The 15,719-nt window shown below is 45.7% G+C and overlaps 2 protein-coding genes across 7 annotated transcripts in view; one reads left to right on the top strand and one right to left on the bottom strand.

Moving 5' to 3' along the window:
- cchcr1 (coiled-coil alpha-helical rod protein 1) overlaps positions 1 to 5,826 on the top strand; it is a 41,469-nt gene extending 35,643 nt beyond the window's left edge. For 5 of the 6 annotated variants that reach the window (XR_005946036.1, XM_041213011.1, XM_041213009.1 and 2 more), the window contains 2 exons: positions 1,510 to 1,663; positions 4,719 to 5,826. Coding sequence is in view for 5 of the 6 variants with exons in the window: in XM_041213011.1 (XP_041068945.1) it covers positions 1,510 to 1,663; positions 4,719 to 4,819 (255 nt within the window). In the remaining variant the exon portion in view is untranslated. The remainder of the gene's footprint in view (positions 1 to 1,509; positions 1,664 to 4,718) is intronic. The other variant, XM_041213010.1, reaches the window with a different exon arrangement.
- A 7,108-nt stretch (positions 5,827 to 12,934) lies between these two features.
- mdc1 (mediator of DNA damage checkpoint 1) overlaps positions 12,935 to 15,719 on the bottom strand; it is a 77,459-nt gene continuing 74,674 nt past the window's right edge. The window contains exon 17 of the mRNA XM_041213008.1: positions 12,935 to 13,365. Coding sequence (XP_041068942.1) covers positions 13,126 to 13,365 — 240 coding nt within the window. The 3' untranslated portion in view covers positions 12,935 to 13,125. The remainder of the gene's footprint in view (positions 13,366 to 15,719) is intronic.

Here is a 15,719-nt window from a genome sequence, read left to right as displayed (position 1 = left end):
CTTCCACCAATGGGCACAGTTTCTCTCGATCTACTCTGTCCAGTCCCCTCATGATTTTGAATACCTCTATCAAATCTCCTCTCCTCCAAGGAAAATGGTCCCAACCTCTCCAATCTATCTGTGTAACTGAAATTGCTCATCCCTGGAACCATTCCTGTGAATCAGCCCAGCGTAATCAAGTCCTCATCTTCCCCCACTCACCTCCGTCCCAAAGCTTCCACCATTTAAATCGTGTTCCAGCACCAGGCAGACATTCAACATCCCAATCCCCTCAGACACGTGCACTATCCAGGTGGTGGCTGATTCTTTTATTCCCAATTGCGCAGTCACTGAAACCAAGGGAACAGTTAGGAAATCGGAGGTGACCGGGCCCTAAGCGGGTTTAACACGTTGCCCGATTTTACTCTCTGCGGTCAGTGGGGAACAATAATCAAGCCAGGGCGTGAATCCCACATTCCATCCATTCCCATAGGATTCCCTTATGGCGAGTTAGGTTAAATTTACTCTACAAATTTTGCATGCCTACCAGCGAAGGTTTACAAGGTTAGTACAGATCAATCTGTAGGAACCTGCTCTGCTGTGTCATAAAATGAAGCTACCGTATATAGTCAAGAAATAGTGATCCCGCGTAAGAGTCACCCCCCCCCCCGCGACTTTTGGCCCCAAAATCCTTAGTATTTCATATATCATGTATATCGGCAGTTCCTGAGAATCGTCATGGATTGTAACAGAAGTATTACTCAATAGTAAGTCGACCCCTAACTTATAGCCCAAAAAGCATTCATTTTTCATACACCTTGTGCTAGCACTGAAAGCAGGGCCGGTGGGAACAGTCCAATGGTTCATATTCACAATTGCTCTTTTCTCATTTATTTTATTCTGTCATGGCATGTGGGTGTCATGGGCAAGGCCAGCATTTTGTTGCCCATCCCTAACTGCCTTTGAACTGAGTGGTTTGCTAGACCATTTCTGAGGACAATTAAGAGTCAACCATGTTGCTCTGGGTCTGGAGTCACATGTAGGCCTGGGTAAAATGGCATTCGTGAAGCAGATGGGTTTTTACGACAACGGTTTCATAGTCACTATCATTGAAACCAGCTTTTAATTCCAGATTTTATTAATTGAATTGAAATTCTACCAGCTGCTATGGTGGGATTTGAACCTGTGTCCCCAGACTATTAGTTTGACCTTGCAGATTACTGGTCTAGTGACATTAGGTGTACGCCACTGTGTCTTCTTAATTTAAGCCCATCAGAACTGGATAGCTTGGAGCAGCAGTTCTCTGCTGAATTCAGAACCATGGCCAGCATGAGGTGGTATCATTATCGGCAGTTCCCCAGAACCAGCATGGATTGCAAGCCCTAGAAAGTATTACCCAGGTAAAAGTCAACTCCCAATTTATTGCCTAAAAAGCCTGGTTTCAAAAACTCAACTTTTAGACGAGTACAGCGTATACACGGTACTTCTTCTGGACAGGTGACCTGTGAGGGGTCTTCTTTTGTTTGGCAGGCGACACTAAGACAGGAAGGGCTGCTCAGCCAGTTCAAGAAAAGCCGATCGGTAGCTATCCACTCCACAGCTGCCCTGCGTGATGAAGAGGAGCTAGCCAGGCCTTTATCCCAACCCCAGGCTTCAAAAGCTGGAAGCCAGGCCTACAATAAAGGTAACTGCAAGAATTTGACAGCTATTGGAATACAAATTAAAAAAGGAAAAGTAGAATGCTTTAAACACACAACAGGTCATTTATCCCTCAGCCAATGCCACCAAAATAGATTAGCTGGTCTCACTGCTTGCCTCTGAAACAAGACTTCAAAAGTAATTCATTGGAGTTAAAGCATTTTGGGTGTCCCACAGACATGAAAGGTGCTATGGAAATGCAAATTCGTTCTCTTTGTTTGTTGGTTCTTTGAAAGGCCCCGTGTGAACTTCGAACCCATGGGTCTCTGATACTCAAATGTTACTGAGTTTGTAATCTGAGTGAGCCAAGCTGACACTCCTGCTGTCGTGCTCAACATCTGCAAAAGTCGGGCAGGCTGCAGGTGAACTGAGCTGACACTCTTCTCGTTCTGCCCATAAAGAATTGTGGCCCAGAGATGCCAGCTACCGCCCTTCAAATGACATATGAAACACTTCTGGGATTCTGCAGATATGGTGGTGTTGTGGTAATGTCACTGGGCTAGTAATCCAGAGGCCCAGGTTGTACTCTGGGACATGGGTCCATATCCCACCACAGCAGCTGGTGCAGTTCAATTTCAATGTATGCATCTGGAATTGAAAGCTAATCTCTGTAATGGTGACCATGAGAACTATCATCAATTGTTGTAAAAACCCATCTGGTTCACTAACGTTGCTTTGGGGAAGGAAATCTGCCATCCTTACCTGGTCTGGTCGACATGTGACTCCAGAACCACAGCAATGTGGTTGGCTCTTAATGGCCCATTGATTGCCGTGGGCAACCGGCTTCCCAATGATATCCACATCCCAAGAACAAATTAAGAAAAAAACTGTCTTAGTTGGGAGGGTGTCAGTGATTCACCCACCACCCCACCCCTGTCTTTCCCCATCAAGAGCAAGAAAGGAATATCTTTTTTAAATCTTAGTGCACTACCATGATAAAGGTAGCAAAGGAGCCACCTGAAGCCCTTGCACACCTGCCTGGCTTTGGCGATGAGGTACTGTCCCAACAGATTGTCAGCCAGGTACAAAGCTATGCTATCTGCTCTAAAGCCTTCTACAGTTACAATGCTCATGTAGGGCAGGCACATCCACAGTTACAACACTGGCATCTACCTGGCAATGTGGAAAATTGCCCAGGTATGTCCTTACACAAAAAGCAGGACAAATCCAACCCAATTACTGCTCCGTCAGTCTACTCTCGATCATCAGTAAAATGGTGGAAGGGGTCATCAACAGTGCTATCAAGTGGCACTTGCTTAGAACCATAGAAAAGTTACAGCACAGAAGGAGGCCATTCGGCCCATCTTGTCCATGCCAGCCCGAGGACACCCAGGTGCCCTTTCTAATCCCACCTTCCTGCACCCGGCCCATAGCCCTGCAGCTGACAGCACTTAAGGTGCAGATCCAGGTACTTTTTAAAAGAGTTTGGAGTTTCTGCCTCAACCACCAACTTGGGCAGCGAATTCCAGACACCCACTACCCTCTGCGTAAAAAAAGTTCTTCCTCATGTCCCCCCTACACCTTCTGCCACTTATCTTGAATCTATGTCCCCTGGTTCTAGAATTCTCCATCAAGGGAAACAATTTTATCCTGTCCACTCTATCTATTCCCCTCATAATTTTGTACACCTCAATCGAATCACCTCTCAGCCTTCTTTGTTCTAAGGAAAATAACCCCAACCTATCCAATCTCTCCTCATAGCTACACTTTTCTAACCCTGGCAACATTCTTGTAAACCTCCTCTGCACTCTCTCCAGAGCTATTACATCCTTCCTGTAATGTGGTGACCAGAACTGCACACGATACTCCAGTTGTGGCCTCACCAGTGTTTTATACAATTCCAACATTATATCCTTACTTTTATATTCTATACCTCTGCCAATGAAGGAGAGCATTCCATATGCCTTCTTCACAACCTTGTCTGCTTGAACTGCTGCCTTCAGGAACCTGTGTACTTATACCCCAAGATCTCTCACTTCATCTACACCTCTTAGTATATTCCCATTTATTTTATAATCCCTGTAATTGTTTGACCTCCCTAAATGTATGACCTCACACTTCTCTACGTTAAAATCCATCTGCCACTTTACAGCCCACTCCACCAACCCAATAACTTGCTCACTGATGCCCAGTTGGGTTCCGCCAGGGTCACTCAGCTCCTGACCTCATTATAGCCTTGGTTCAAACAGGGACAAAAAAGCTGAACTCCAGAGGTGAGGTGAGAGTGAATGCCCTTGACATGAAAGCAGCATTTGACCAAGTGTGGCATCAAGGATCCCTACACAGTAGCAGCAGTGTGTACAATCTACAAGGTGCACTGCAGCAACTCACTAAGATTCCTTCCAAACCTGTGAACCACTATCATCTAGAAGGACAAGGGCAGCACCTGCAAGTTCCCCTCTAAGTCACTCACTATCCTGACTTGGAAATATATCACAGTTCCTTCACTGTTGCTGGGTCCTTCACTAACAGCACTGTGGGTGTACCTACAGCACTTGGACTACAGCAGTTCAAGAAGGCAACTTACCATTACCTTCTCAAGAACAGTTAAGGATGAGCAATAAATATTGGCATAGCCAGCGATGCCCACATCCTGTGAATGAATAAAAGAATTGATAGTAACGGTCAATCTCAGGCAGCTGCTGGTGTATGTTGCACTGTAGGCAGGCGACTAGCTGGGTTAATGTGATCAAAATAATGAGCAAGGCTAGAACCTCCGAAAAAAAGGGAGTGATGCAATCGCCTCATATCTGTAACACCCTTTCATATGACATTAAATTGAGGACCTGTCTGTCCACCCAGGTGATGTGAAAGGTCCCATGGCACTATTCTGGAGAAGAGCAGGGACTTATCCCTGGTATCCTGGCCAATATTTGGCCCTCAGTCAATGTCACTGAAGGCATATCTGATCATTGCCATGTTTTCTATATTACAACACTGACTACATTCCAGAAAAGTACTGCACTGGCTGCAGAGTGCTTTGGAATGTCCTGAGTTTGTGAAAGGTGGCCATAAAAGTTCTTCCTTTCTTTCTCTTCCAGATTCCCTTGCTGAGGTTCTCGACGAGCTGCAGGTCTTGAGTGCGGTCGTGATTGGGGACCAAGAGGAGGGAGACACAAATGAGGAAGAAGAGAGTGAGTAGGAGGAGAAGAGGGAAGTCCGAGTCACTGGTCTTCCTCTCAGATCACTGCTGAGCCAATCCTCAAGTATAAGGAATGAAGGCTTCTAAGTTATCGGAAAAGAGTCAACAAAGCTTATCCATCTAACAGACTCTCTGAAACAATTGTTCTCTCTATGACATTGCCCTTTCCAAGCCGTACTACTTTGTAGATCTCGTCACAGGCTGCTCCTGCAGGCTGCACAGACTCACTCTATCATCTAGGGACGAGAGCTGCTTTGTCAGCACACAGCACAGCAATTATTTGTTGGCAATTATTTATCTCTTTCTCATCTTTCCTCATCCAAGGTACCGATTCCTCACCACAGTTCCATGGCACCCTCCATTACTCAAGTGACCATCCTTTGTAGGTGAGTCCAGCCGGCGAGTCTCAGCGGGCTATTCTGCTGTGAGGTGCAGCTGAACCTGCCCTCACCAGGATGCTCAAAGATGCTTTCCAGCAGAGTCCCCAGGTCCCCTTCAGCAATGGGAACTGTGTCTGATAGCTATCCCTCCCCACAGTAGTACAAAGGGAACTGAGCCCATTCATTACCTCTCATCGCACTGAGCACAGGCTATGGACCACACATAAAACTTGTTTATCTCATTACTCTCACCAGACAGCACCCTTTAACTTCTAACCTGAGCTCTTGCTGCTTTAGCAATACTGGAGAAAGTTTGAATTTAAATCAGTTCACCTCTTCAGGCTTCTCAACATATCATCTGCATTGCAAATAGCTGAATTGTCAACAAACTGGTAGAAGTATATTGATTTTCACTTCTGTTTAAGGAAGTGCAAAAAAAATCAGGGAATGAACATTTAACATTCATTACCAAATGTGTTAATAACTTTCCACCAAGAGCTTTTTTGTATGGTTGAACTAAAATGTTCAGTAATAACCAGTTTTCAGTAGTGCCTGTCTCAGACACAAATTGTCAAATTCCTATGTTATCATTGTAAACTGTACATAGTTTATATTTATTTTTTCAACCAAAAGAAATGTTTTCTATTATTAAAGGAATAAATAACATTGTCTTTTTTTTATTCATTCATGAGATGTGGGCTTCGCTGGCTAGGCCAGCATTTATTACCCATCCCTAATTGCCCTTGAGAAGGTGGTGGTGAGCTGCCTTCTTCAACCGCTGCTGTCCCTGTGGTGTAGGTACACCCACAGTGCTGTTAGGGAGGGAGTTCCAGGATTTTGACCCAGCAACAGTGAAGGAATGGTGATATATTTCCAAGTCAGGATGGTGAGTGACTTGGAGGGGAACTTACAGGTGGTGGTCTTCCCATCTATCTGCTGCCTTTATCCTTCTAGATGGTAGTGAGTTAGGAAGGTGCTGTCAAAGGAGCCTTGGTGAGTTTCTGCAGTGCACCTTGTAGATGGTACACACTGCTGCTACTGTGCGTCAGTGGTGGAGGGAGTGAATGTTTGTGGATGTGGTGCCAATCAAGTGGTTTCAACTATCAGGCAGGGTGCAACTTTAAGCTAAATGAGCTTATTGTGTATTTACACTGACAAAGCCCAGGGAAGGGCAGTACACAAATATTGAACAAAAATCACAAACTGAATGTTTAATGACACTGGCCTCGGATTTTTAAACTGCACAAAGTAAAGAGAGAGACTTACATTTATACAGCACACGCACATCCACAGGACCTTCCAAAGTGCCTCACAGCTAATGAATTACTTCTTGAAGTGTGGTTACTGTTGTGATGCAGGAAAGGCAGCTAATTTTGCACTCAGCAAGCTCCCACAAACAACCATGTGCTAATTACCAGATAATGTGCGCAGTGATGTTGATTGAGGCTAGGACACCAGGGACTAAGTGCTGGTGTCCCCATGTGTCTGCTGCCCGTTCTTCTAGATGGTAGTAGTTGTGGGTTTGGAAGGTGCTGCCTAAGGAGCCTTGGTTAGTTTCTGCAGTGCATCTTGTAGACGGTACACACTGCTGCTACTGTGCATTGGTGGTGGAGGGAGTGAATGTTTGTGGATAGGATGCCAATTAAGTAGGCTGCTTTGTCCTGGATGGTTATGAGTTTCTTGAGTGTTGTGGGAGCTGCACTCATCCAGACAAGCGGGGAGTATTCCATCACACTCCTGACTTGTAGATTGTGGACAGGCTTTGGGGAGTCAGGATTCTCGCTGCAGGATTCCTGGCCTCTGACCTGTGCTCGTAGCCACATATTTATACGGCTAGTCTAGTTCAGTTTCTGGTCCAGGATGTTGATGGCGAGTTTGCTACACTACAACGTGACCACACTTCAGAAGTATTTTATTGGCTGAAAAGCATTTTGGGATGGCCCGAGGACATAAAAGATGTAAATCAATCTATCTTGTTTGCATGCTACAACTCTGTGGTGATGGGAAGGAATAAATTAGAATGGAAGGCAGGAGGATGAGTTTGGTTTTAGTACACAGGGGCAAGTTGGAGCATATTTAATGTAAAATGTGGCTTGGAAGGAACAGGTTGAGCAGTGACCACTGAAATGTCAAAATGTGGTGAGCAAATTAGCAGGCTCTCCTATTCAGTCCTCAGTGGGCTAGAAACGTTGGCAGACCATTTCAAGATTGTAAGAATGAAAGAAAGAAAAAGCTGCCAATACTCAGGTCAGGTAGCATCTGCTAGACGAGAGAAACAGAGTCAGTGTTTAAGTCGATAGCCTTTCAGCAGAACCCCACAAAAAGACTTTGGTTTTTATAAAGAGTGCAGTCTTCAATCACACCTGAGCACATCACATCCAGCAGAACTGACTCCTGTCCTTGGCCATATTCACAAGTAGCTCCTGAGCCCAACTACAACTGAGGGCTCTGCTGAATTTGCATGAGGGCGGACAGGGTACCTGTACCAAAAGCACTTACACAGCAAACAACTTGCAGTGATATTGGGGTGGGGTGGAGACAGTGGCACTGGACTAGTAGGCCCAGGCTTATGCTATGGGGATAAATCAGCTGGCGGAATTAAAATTCAATTAATAAAAAAAAGTCTGGAAGGAAAAAGCTAGTCTCAGTAATGCTGACCATGAGATTGAGACCATTGTTGTAAAAACCCATCTGATTCACGAATTTCCTTCAGGGAAGAAAATCTGTCATCTTTACCTGGTCTGGCCTACAGGTGACACCAATCCCCACAGCAATGTGCTTGACTCTTAACTGCCCTCTGAAATGGAGAAGCAAGCCACTCGGTTCAAGGGCAATTAGGTTTAGGCAACAAACGCTGGCCTTGCCCGTGACACCCACATGCTATGGAAGAAAAAAGATTAAAAAGAGCAATACTGAAACAACCAGATATTGGGGCCAATGTTCCTTCAATGCTGGCAAAAAAAGGTAGGTAAATATTCCAAGGCAAGGTGGAGTGGGGCTGGGGACTGGTGCTACAAACCCGTGAACTATACACCATAATCTTCTGATAAGTTGCCTGCTGCGTGCCAGACACAGTCAGTGGCAGGAGACTGGACAAGTGTTTGTCCCGATGGGTTTGAATTGTATCACTGCCATCCTCTCCTGACGCTGCTGGGCACAATTCCATGGGAACCAGCAGCCAGCTGGGGCTGTCCTTTACACTCAAGCTCGTGTGATTGCTGTCACAAGACACCAGATAAAATGCCATTTTTGCAAAAGAAAAATCACTTTTTAAAACTCTTACCTACTGAATTGGCAGGTCGGTGTCCAAAACACGCACGGATCGTCTGTTTTCTAAGTAGGCTTCTTTTGAAAAATATGGTTCTCAAGATATTGTTATAAAGCCATATTCTTATCAAAACCAACTATCTATTGAGTGGACTGATACCACAAGATAAGTTTTTAAAAGACTGACAGCAATATTTTTAAGTGGCCAAAACAGCAGTTCTCCAAATTGCCGAACACTTACACGAACACGTATCAGAAAGGAGACACGCTGTCTTGAGGTGAACCATTATATGAATCAGCTTAAACAAGTGTAAATGGCCCATCCCCTGAACCACCCATATATATCCAGGCATACCCTGTTTATTCAGGTGAGTGCAGACCGACAAGCAGAACTCATCACTTTGGATAATGGACCCCTGGGGTCTCCCCACCCTGGATCATTCAAAAAACTCACTACAGTGAGCAATTAACACATGGAACTAGAATGAGGGCTTCCCAGCTTGCTACTGCATTTTCTGCCAACGTCGTGCATGTGGTGTTGTAAACATGCTGCTATCTTTAAAAGGGGCAATGTGCAATAGGGCACCTGCACAGTCGACACAATCTGGAATTGCAAATATTACAGTGCCGGCAGCATCAAGTTAACACCTTCTACTAAAGGGAAGCAGTCTCTTTACAATGTCTGCAATTGTGGCCTCCCTGCAGTTTTTGAATCTCCCACTCCAAAGCCTCTTCCCCTTCATTCGGGTCTGTCACCAGAACAAGGCATGGAGTTGCAAACGGAAGTGTGGCCATCACCAGGTGGATCAGAAGCAATCCTCCCTCTCCCATCACGATCCCTGGTACGGGGCTCAGAAACTGGGTGAATGGCTTCAGGATCCGAATAAGATCCAACTAGCACTGTCTCTCCTGCAATTGGCTTCTGTGCATCAGTGGCCATCTTGCAGGGCCAGCTTGCATTGTCAGGAGACACAGTAATTTAGTAACTGGCTAGACTGAATCAAGGTCATGCGGTAGCAAGCTAACCCTTTGTATTAACAAGAAACTGCTTTCCAGTGTGGGTCAGTCACAGACAGTGAGAGAGTGGGTAACAGCAAGAAGAAAACTCATGATCTTTCTCTCACTCTCTGCAGTTGTTCTGCAAGCGTATGCCCTGCCTGTATTTTTTTTATTATTCATTCATGGGGTGTGGGTGTTGTTGGCTAGGCCACATCCCTAATTGTCCTTGAGAAGGTGCTGGTGAGCTGCCTTCTTGAACTGCTTTAGTCCATGTGGTGTAGATACACCCACAGTGCTGTCAGTGAGGGAGTTACAAGATTTTGACCCAGCGACAGTGAAGGAACAGTGATACATCCCCAAGTCAGGATGGAGAGTGGCTTGGAGGGGAACTGGCGGGTGGTGGTGTTCCAATGTGTCTGCTTCAGGATGTCCTTCTAGATGGCATGAGTTTGGAAGGTGCTGTCTAAGGAGCCTTGGTGAGTTCCTGCAGTGCATCCTGTAGATGGTACACACTGCTGCTACTACTGTGTGTCGGTGGTGGAGGAAGTGAATGTTTGTGGGGTGCCAATCAAGCAGGCTGTATATGAAAGCTAATCAGCAACAGTAGGGCCTTCAATGTAAATCAGACAGCTGTTGATTTCAGAGGAAAAGACAGATATCATCTGTCAAGAATTTAAATCATATTTGGATAGAGTCCAGGAAAGATCACCAAACACAGCTTGAACCAATCTAATGCATCAACCCACAGCATCTGTATATGATTGACTTTCTTTTGGATACTCTTCAATAATTCAGGAGTTCCTTAGGGTAGTGTCCTCAGCCCAAACATCTTCAGCTGCTTCATCAATGACCTTCCTTTCATCATAAGGTCAGAAGTGGGGATGTTTGCTGATGATTGCACAATATTCAGCACCATTCACGACTCATAGATACTGAAGCAGTCCATGTCCAAATGGAGCAAGACCTGTACAATATCCAGGCTTGGGCTGACAAGTGGCAAGTAACATTCACGGCACACAGGTATCAGGCAATGATCATTTCCAACAAGGCAGAATCTAACCATTGCCCCTTGGCATTCAATGTAATTACCATTGCTGAATCCCACACTATCAACATCCCAGGAGTTACCATTGACCAGAAACTGAAATGGATTGGCCATATAAATACTATGGGCTACAAAGACAAGTCAGAGGCTGGGAATTCTGCAGAGAGTAGTTCGCCTCCTGACTCAAGAAGCTTGACACTATCCAGGACAAAGCAGCCTGCTTGATTGGCACCCCTTCCACAAACATTCACTGCCTCCACCACCTACGAACAGTGGCAGCAGTGTGTACTATCCACAAGATGCACTTCAGGAACTCACCAAGGCTCCTGAGGCAGCACATTCCAAAGCCACAACCATTACCATCTAGAAGGACAAGGGCAGCCGCTACATGGGAACACCACCACCTGCAAGTTTCCCTCCAAGCCATTCACTATCCTGACTTGGAAAAATATCTCCATCCCTTCACTGTCGCTGGGTTAAAATCCTGGAACACCCTAACAGCATTGTGGGTGTACTTACACCACATGGACTGCAGCAGTTCTAGGAGGCAGCGCACCACCACCTTCTCAAGGGCAACTAGGGATGGGTAGTAAATGCTGGCCCAGCCAGCGAAGCCCACATCCCATGAATGAATTTGAAAGAATTAACCTACCCTCCTTGCAACCTACTACTGTGCATGTGATTGTCTTTTGGATGCATGTGTGAGTGAGAGTTGGAGCTTTTTTATTATTTTTTTTATTTATGGGATATTAGGAACAATAAACACTATTTCCTCTTTTAAAAATTACAAGAAAACCTGTGCGCCTGTCTTTTACAGTCACAGCACTTAAACAGTTAACACTCACTAAAATGACAAACAAATTCTTAAAAAGGAACATCTGTTGCAGTAAGAGAGGGGAGTCATACCGCTTCCCAACTGGCTCTAGCAGTGTCAAATCAGATCAAGATTTATTTGATATTTTTCCTGCAAGACATACAAAGTCACAGGAACTCATTTTTTTGATGGTTAACCACCCCACAACAGTCCATCTGTCCCACAGGATAGCTGCAGGTTTCAAATCCAATATCCTGCAACTACAGCATCTCTAATACAATAAAAAAGACAAACCCTGTGCAATAGTGACGACACTTCAGAGGTATTTCAGTGGCTGTAAAGTATTTTATGACATCCTGATGGCAGGAAAGGCATTACATAAATGCTAGTCTTTCAAGTCTTTCTTTTATGTGTTGGTGAAACCTGCATAAACAGACACTGCATAAAAAGGGGAGACAGTGGTGTAATGGTAATGTCACTGGACTAGTAATCCAGAGGTCCAGGATAATGCTCTGGGGACATGGGTTCAAATCATACCACAGCTGGTGGAATTTTAATTCAGTTAATAAAGCTATCAACTATCATCGATTATCGTAAAAACCCATCTGGGTCACTAATGCCCTTTAGGGAAGGAAATCTGCCGTCCTTACCCGGTCTGGTCTACATGTGACTCCAGGCCCACAGCAATGTGGTTGACTCTTTAACTGCCCTCTGAAATGGCTGAGCAAGCCACTCAGTTCAAGGGTAATTAGGGATGGGCAACAAATGCTGGCCTTGCCAGTGATGCCCACATCCCATGAAAGAGTAAATTTTAAAAAACTCCCTTTAAAAAAAAAAGTAGCCACTCAACAGAATCGAATGGCCTGTGAGACAAAATGTACAAGCGGCACCCTGAAATCACGGCCAATTAGAAAATACATACAGGACGCACAGAGGCAGAAATGGCTCTGTGGGATGGTGAGCTCTTTACCCAACATCCTGAGTGGCAGAGTATCTGCTCTGCCTCTGGAATTGAACATTCACACAGGTTACCCGAGCTGGGTAAAGAGCTTCTTCATTTGACTGAAATTTATTTTTCGCAGTTTTGAAAGGAAAGCGCCATTGTGAAAGGAAGGGCAGCTGCAAAAAGAAGGCAGCTGATGCCAACCCCTCAAGGACCAGGCCATTCGGCCCCTTCAGCCTGCTCCACCATTCAATAGGATCATAGCTGATCTTCGATCTGAACACCATTTTCCCTGTAATATCCCTGTATCTCTTGATATCTTTACTTCTAGAAACCTATCAATCTCTGTCTGGAACATGCTCAAAGACTGAGCCTCCACAGCCCTCGGGGTAGAGATTCACCAATCTCTGAGTGAAGAAATTCCTCTTCATCTCAGTCCTAAATGGCCTGCTTCTTATTCTGAGACTGTGTCCCCTGGTTCTAGACAATGCCCCACTCTCACTCCACTCCCGGTCGGGGGAAACATCCTTCCTGTATCAATCCTGTTGAGCCCTGTAAGAATTTTGTAAGTTTCAATGAGGTCACCTCTCATTCTTCTAAACTCTAGAGAATACAGGCCCTGTCTCCTCAACCTGTCCTCATATAACAATCCCACCATCAGAATCAGCCTGGTGAACATCTGCTGCACTCCCTCTGTGGCAAGTATAAGGTATCCATCATTTACAACATATTTATTTCCTTTCAACTTCACACCTGATTACAGGGAATGAAAACAATGCATTAAGTTTCATCTATTTCTTTAATACATTGTGGATTTACAAGCTCAATAAAATTCGTACACCTGTTTTTAAAAAACAGTCAGCGTTTCTTCCTCTTGCCTCCGGCAGGCTGCTTTGCTGCTGCAGTGGAACTCCGCTTTTTGCCTTTCTCCTCTGGCCTGGCGTCGGCGTTCCCGTCCAGCCGGTAGCTCACCAAGTCCACCGTCTGCTGGAGAATCCCGGTCAGGACGAATTCTGCGTTCACGATGGGGACGCCGGCGTCCCGGGCGGCTTTGCATTTGGGGAGGTCGTCCGGGCACGAGATCACCAGGGTCTTCCCCTGTCGCGTTGAAATCCAAACCAAAAACAAAAACGAAGTGGTTCAGAATCACAAATCGGCTACTGTCGAGAGGTTAACCCCCATCCCACAGGAGAAGGGCCAGTGCTCATGTTGCAGGATGCCCCCGAGATTGAAAAAGGGAACAAGATAAGAAGGGTTTGTATTTATACAGTGCGTCCAACCACCTCAGGCCACCCCAGAGCACTTTACAGCCAGTTATTTATTGGCGGCAGCTGATCTGACTGCAAACACCCAGGGGATAAAAGATCAGTTAATCTCTTGTGGCTGGTGACGCAGGAGAAAGATGGATTTTGACCAGGAGAATAATTCCTGCCTGCACGTGAATGTTCCCACGGGATCGATTTTTGAAATCAGATGGGGGGGTGGCCTTGGTTTGATAGTTCAAAAGACGGCACATCTGACAGTGCAGCACTCCCATCGGACTGTACTGGGTGTGTCAGTTGAGACTGAGTGCTCTGAGACTGTGGAGTGGTGGGATTTGAACCCACAACCTTCTGACTCAGAGGCGAGAGTGCTACCAGCTAAGCCACCACTGCCAGCAATTCCTGTTACAATGAGTTTGGAAATCACTACTAGATATTTATCCTCTCTCCTCTCTTGAAGGCTGTGGTTCTTACTGGGGTGCATCGCTGACCTAATCCAAATGACTGCTCTTCATTTGTGATCCTACTGATTCTTAGCAGTCGACCCTAATGTTAGGGAAGGTCATTTCAGCACAGACTGATCCAATCCTCAGCACTGCTCTTGCACTTTCCAGCACAATTCATTGAATAGTGATCAGGAATAGGGAAAGCATCGCTCATATTTTTCCCTCCCTATATCCCAGAGATGCATGGCACTGCGATGTCCCTATTGCCCCTCAGCTTGACTGCAGTTCAGTTGATGGCTCTGACTCAGAAGATTGTGCATTCAAATCCTAACAGCTAGCACTCCCCAATGCCGTACTGAAGGAGTGCTGCACTTGTCAGAGTTGCCAGCTCTCGGATTAAGGAGGCGGTGGATCCTGTGGGATGGTTCTCCGAGCGACTGTCAAAGTCATTTGGCAGAATGCCTCATCGCCAGAACTTTCCAACAAGCACCAAGATGTAGCTTGGCTGGTGGTGAGAAAGGCCCTCCCTGTAAGATCCTTCCTACACGCCAGGAGTCTCACCCCCTCTGCACGTTGCCCTCGTGGTGGCTGTGGTGGGGACGAGACTGTTGTTCACCTCCTTGTAGATTGTGCCTTTGCAAAGAAGGTCTGGAGAGAGATGCAGTGGTTTCTGTCGAGGTCCATCCCGAGCAGTGCTGTGGCAGAGGACTCTGTGCTCTACGGGCTGTTCCCAGGGACACACACCGAGACAAACATCAACTGCAGCTGGAGGATCATCAACTCGGTGAAAGACGCTCTTTGGTCTGCCCGAAACTTGTTGGTCTTCCAGCGCAAAAAGTTGTCCCCGAGCGAGTGTTGCAGACTGGCACATTCCAAGGTCCAGGACTACGTGCTGAGGGACGCACTAAAGCTTGGGGCAGCCACTGCAAAGGCGCAATGGGGAAAGGTCACTGTCTAAGACCTTTCAGCCACGGTGCACCGAGGGGCTGGGAGAGGTATAGACCCTTCGGGCTGTACAGCTCGCAATGGATGTATGCTTTGAATACCAATTGTATTATAATTGTACTGAAGCAGCTCAGAGTGCAACAGGATGTACATTGATAACTCCAATATCATTGTCTGATTGTCTGTAATGACCATATTGAAATGACTGTAATATTCACAATTGTATTGAAGCACCTCGTGATTCATGTGTAAAAGTTGAATCTGAATGTACTTTCTGTGATGGTGATTTTGAAATGTTTTGTAGTGTTCTTCCAGAAATTTTATGAATAAAGTATATTTTTCAAAAATAAAATGCTTGAAAACTGAGGCTCTGTCTGCCGTCTGAGGTGGGTGTGAATGATCCCAGGGCCCTATTTCCAAGATGGGCAGGGGAGTTCTGCCCAGGGTCTAGAGCAATATTTCTCTCAAGCAGCATTGCAAGAACGGATAACCTGGTTATTACCGCATCGCTGTTTGTGGGAGCTTGCTTGTGCTGCTGCATTCCCGACATTGCAACAGTGACTACACTTCAAACAAAGGGTCTTCGGTGAGTGTGAAGTGTTTTGGGATTTTGTGAAAAGTGCTGTAAAATGACACAGGCCACTCAGCCCATCGTTAGCATGCTGGCACTCTGCAAGAGCTATCAAAATTATTCTCTCTCTTGCCCCTTCCCCTGAATATAAATAGAAATATATTTGGATTAATTTATAAATATACTGGAAAACCTCTGTTATCCTGCATGCCCTGGGTGTGGAAGGTG

The sequence above is a fragment of the Carcharodon carcharias genome, chromosome 19 (genome assembly GCF_017639515.1).
Source record: "Carcharodon carcharias isolate sCarCar2 chromosome 19, sCarCar2.pri, whole genome shotgun sequence".
Classification (NCBI taxonomy): Eukaryota; Metazoa; Chordata; class Chondrichthyes; order Lamniformes; family Lamnidae; genus Carcharodon; species Carcharodon carcharias.
The sequence above is the reverse complement of the archived record's forward strand: the minus strand, read 5'-3'. Positions and strand labels throughout refer to the sequence as shown.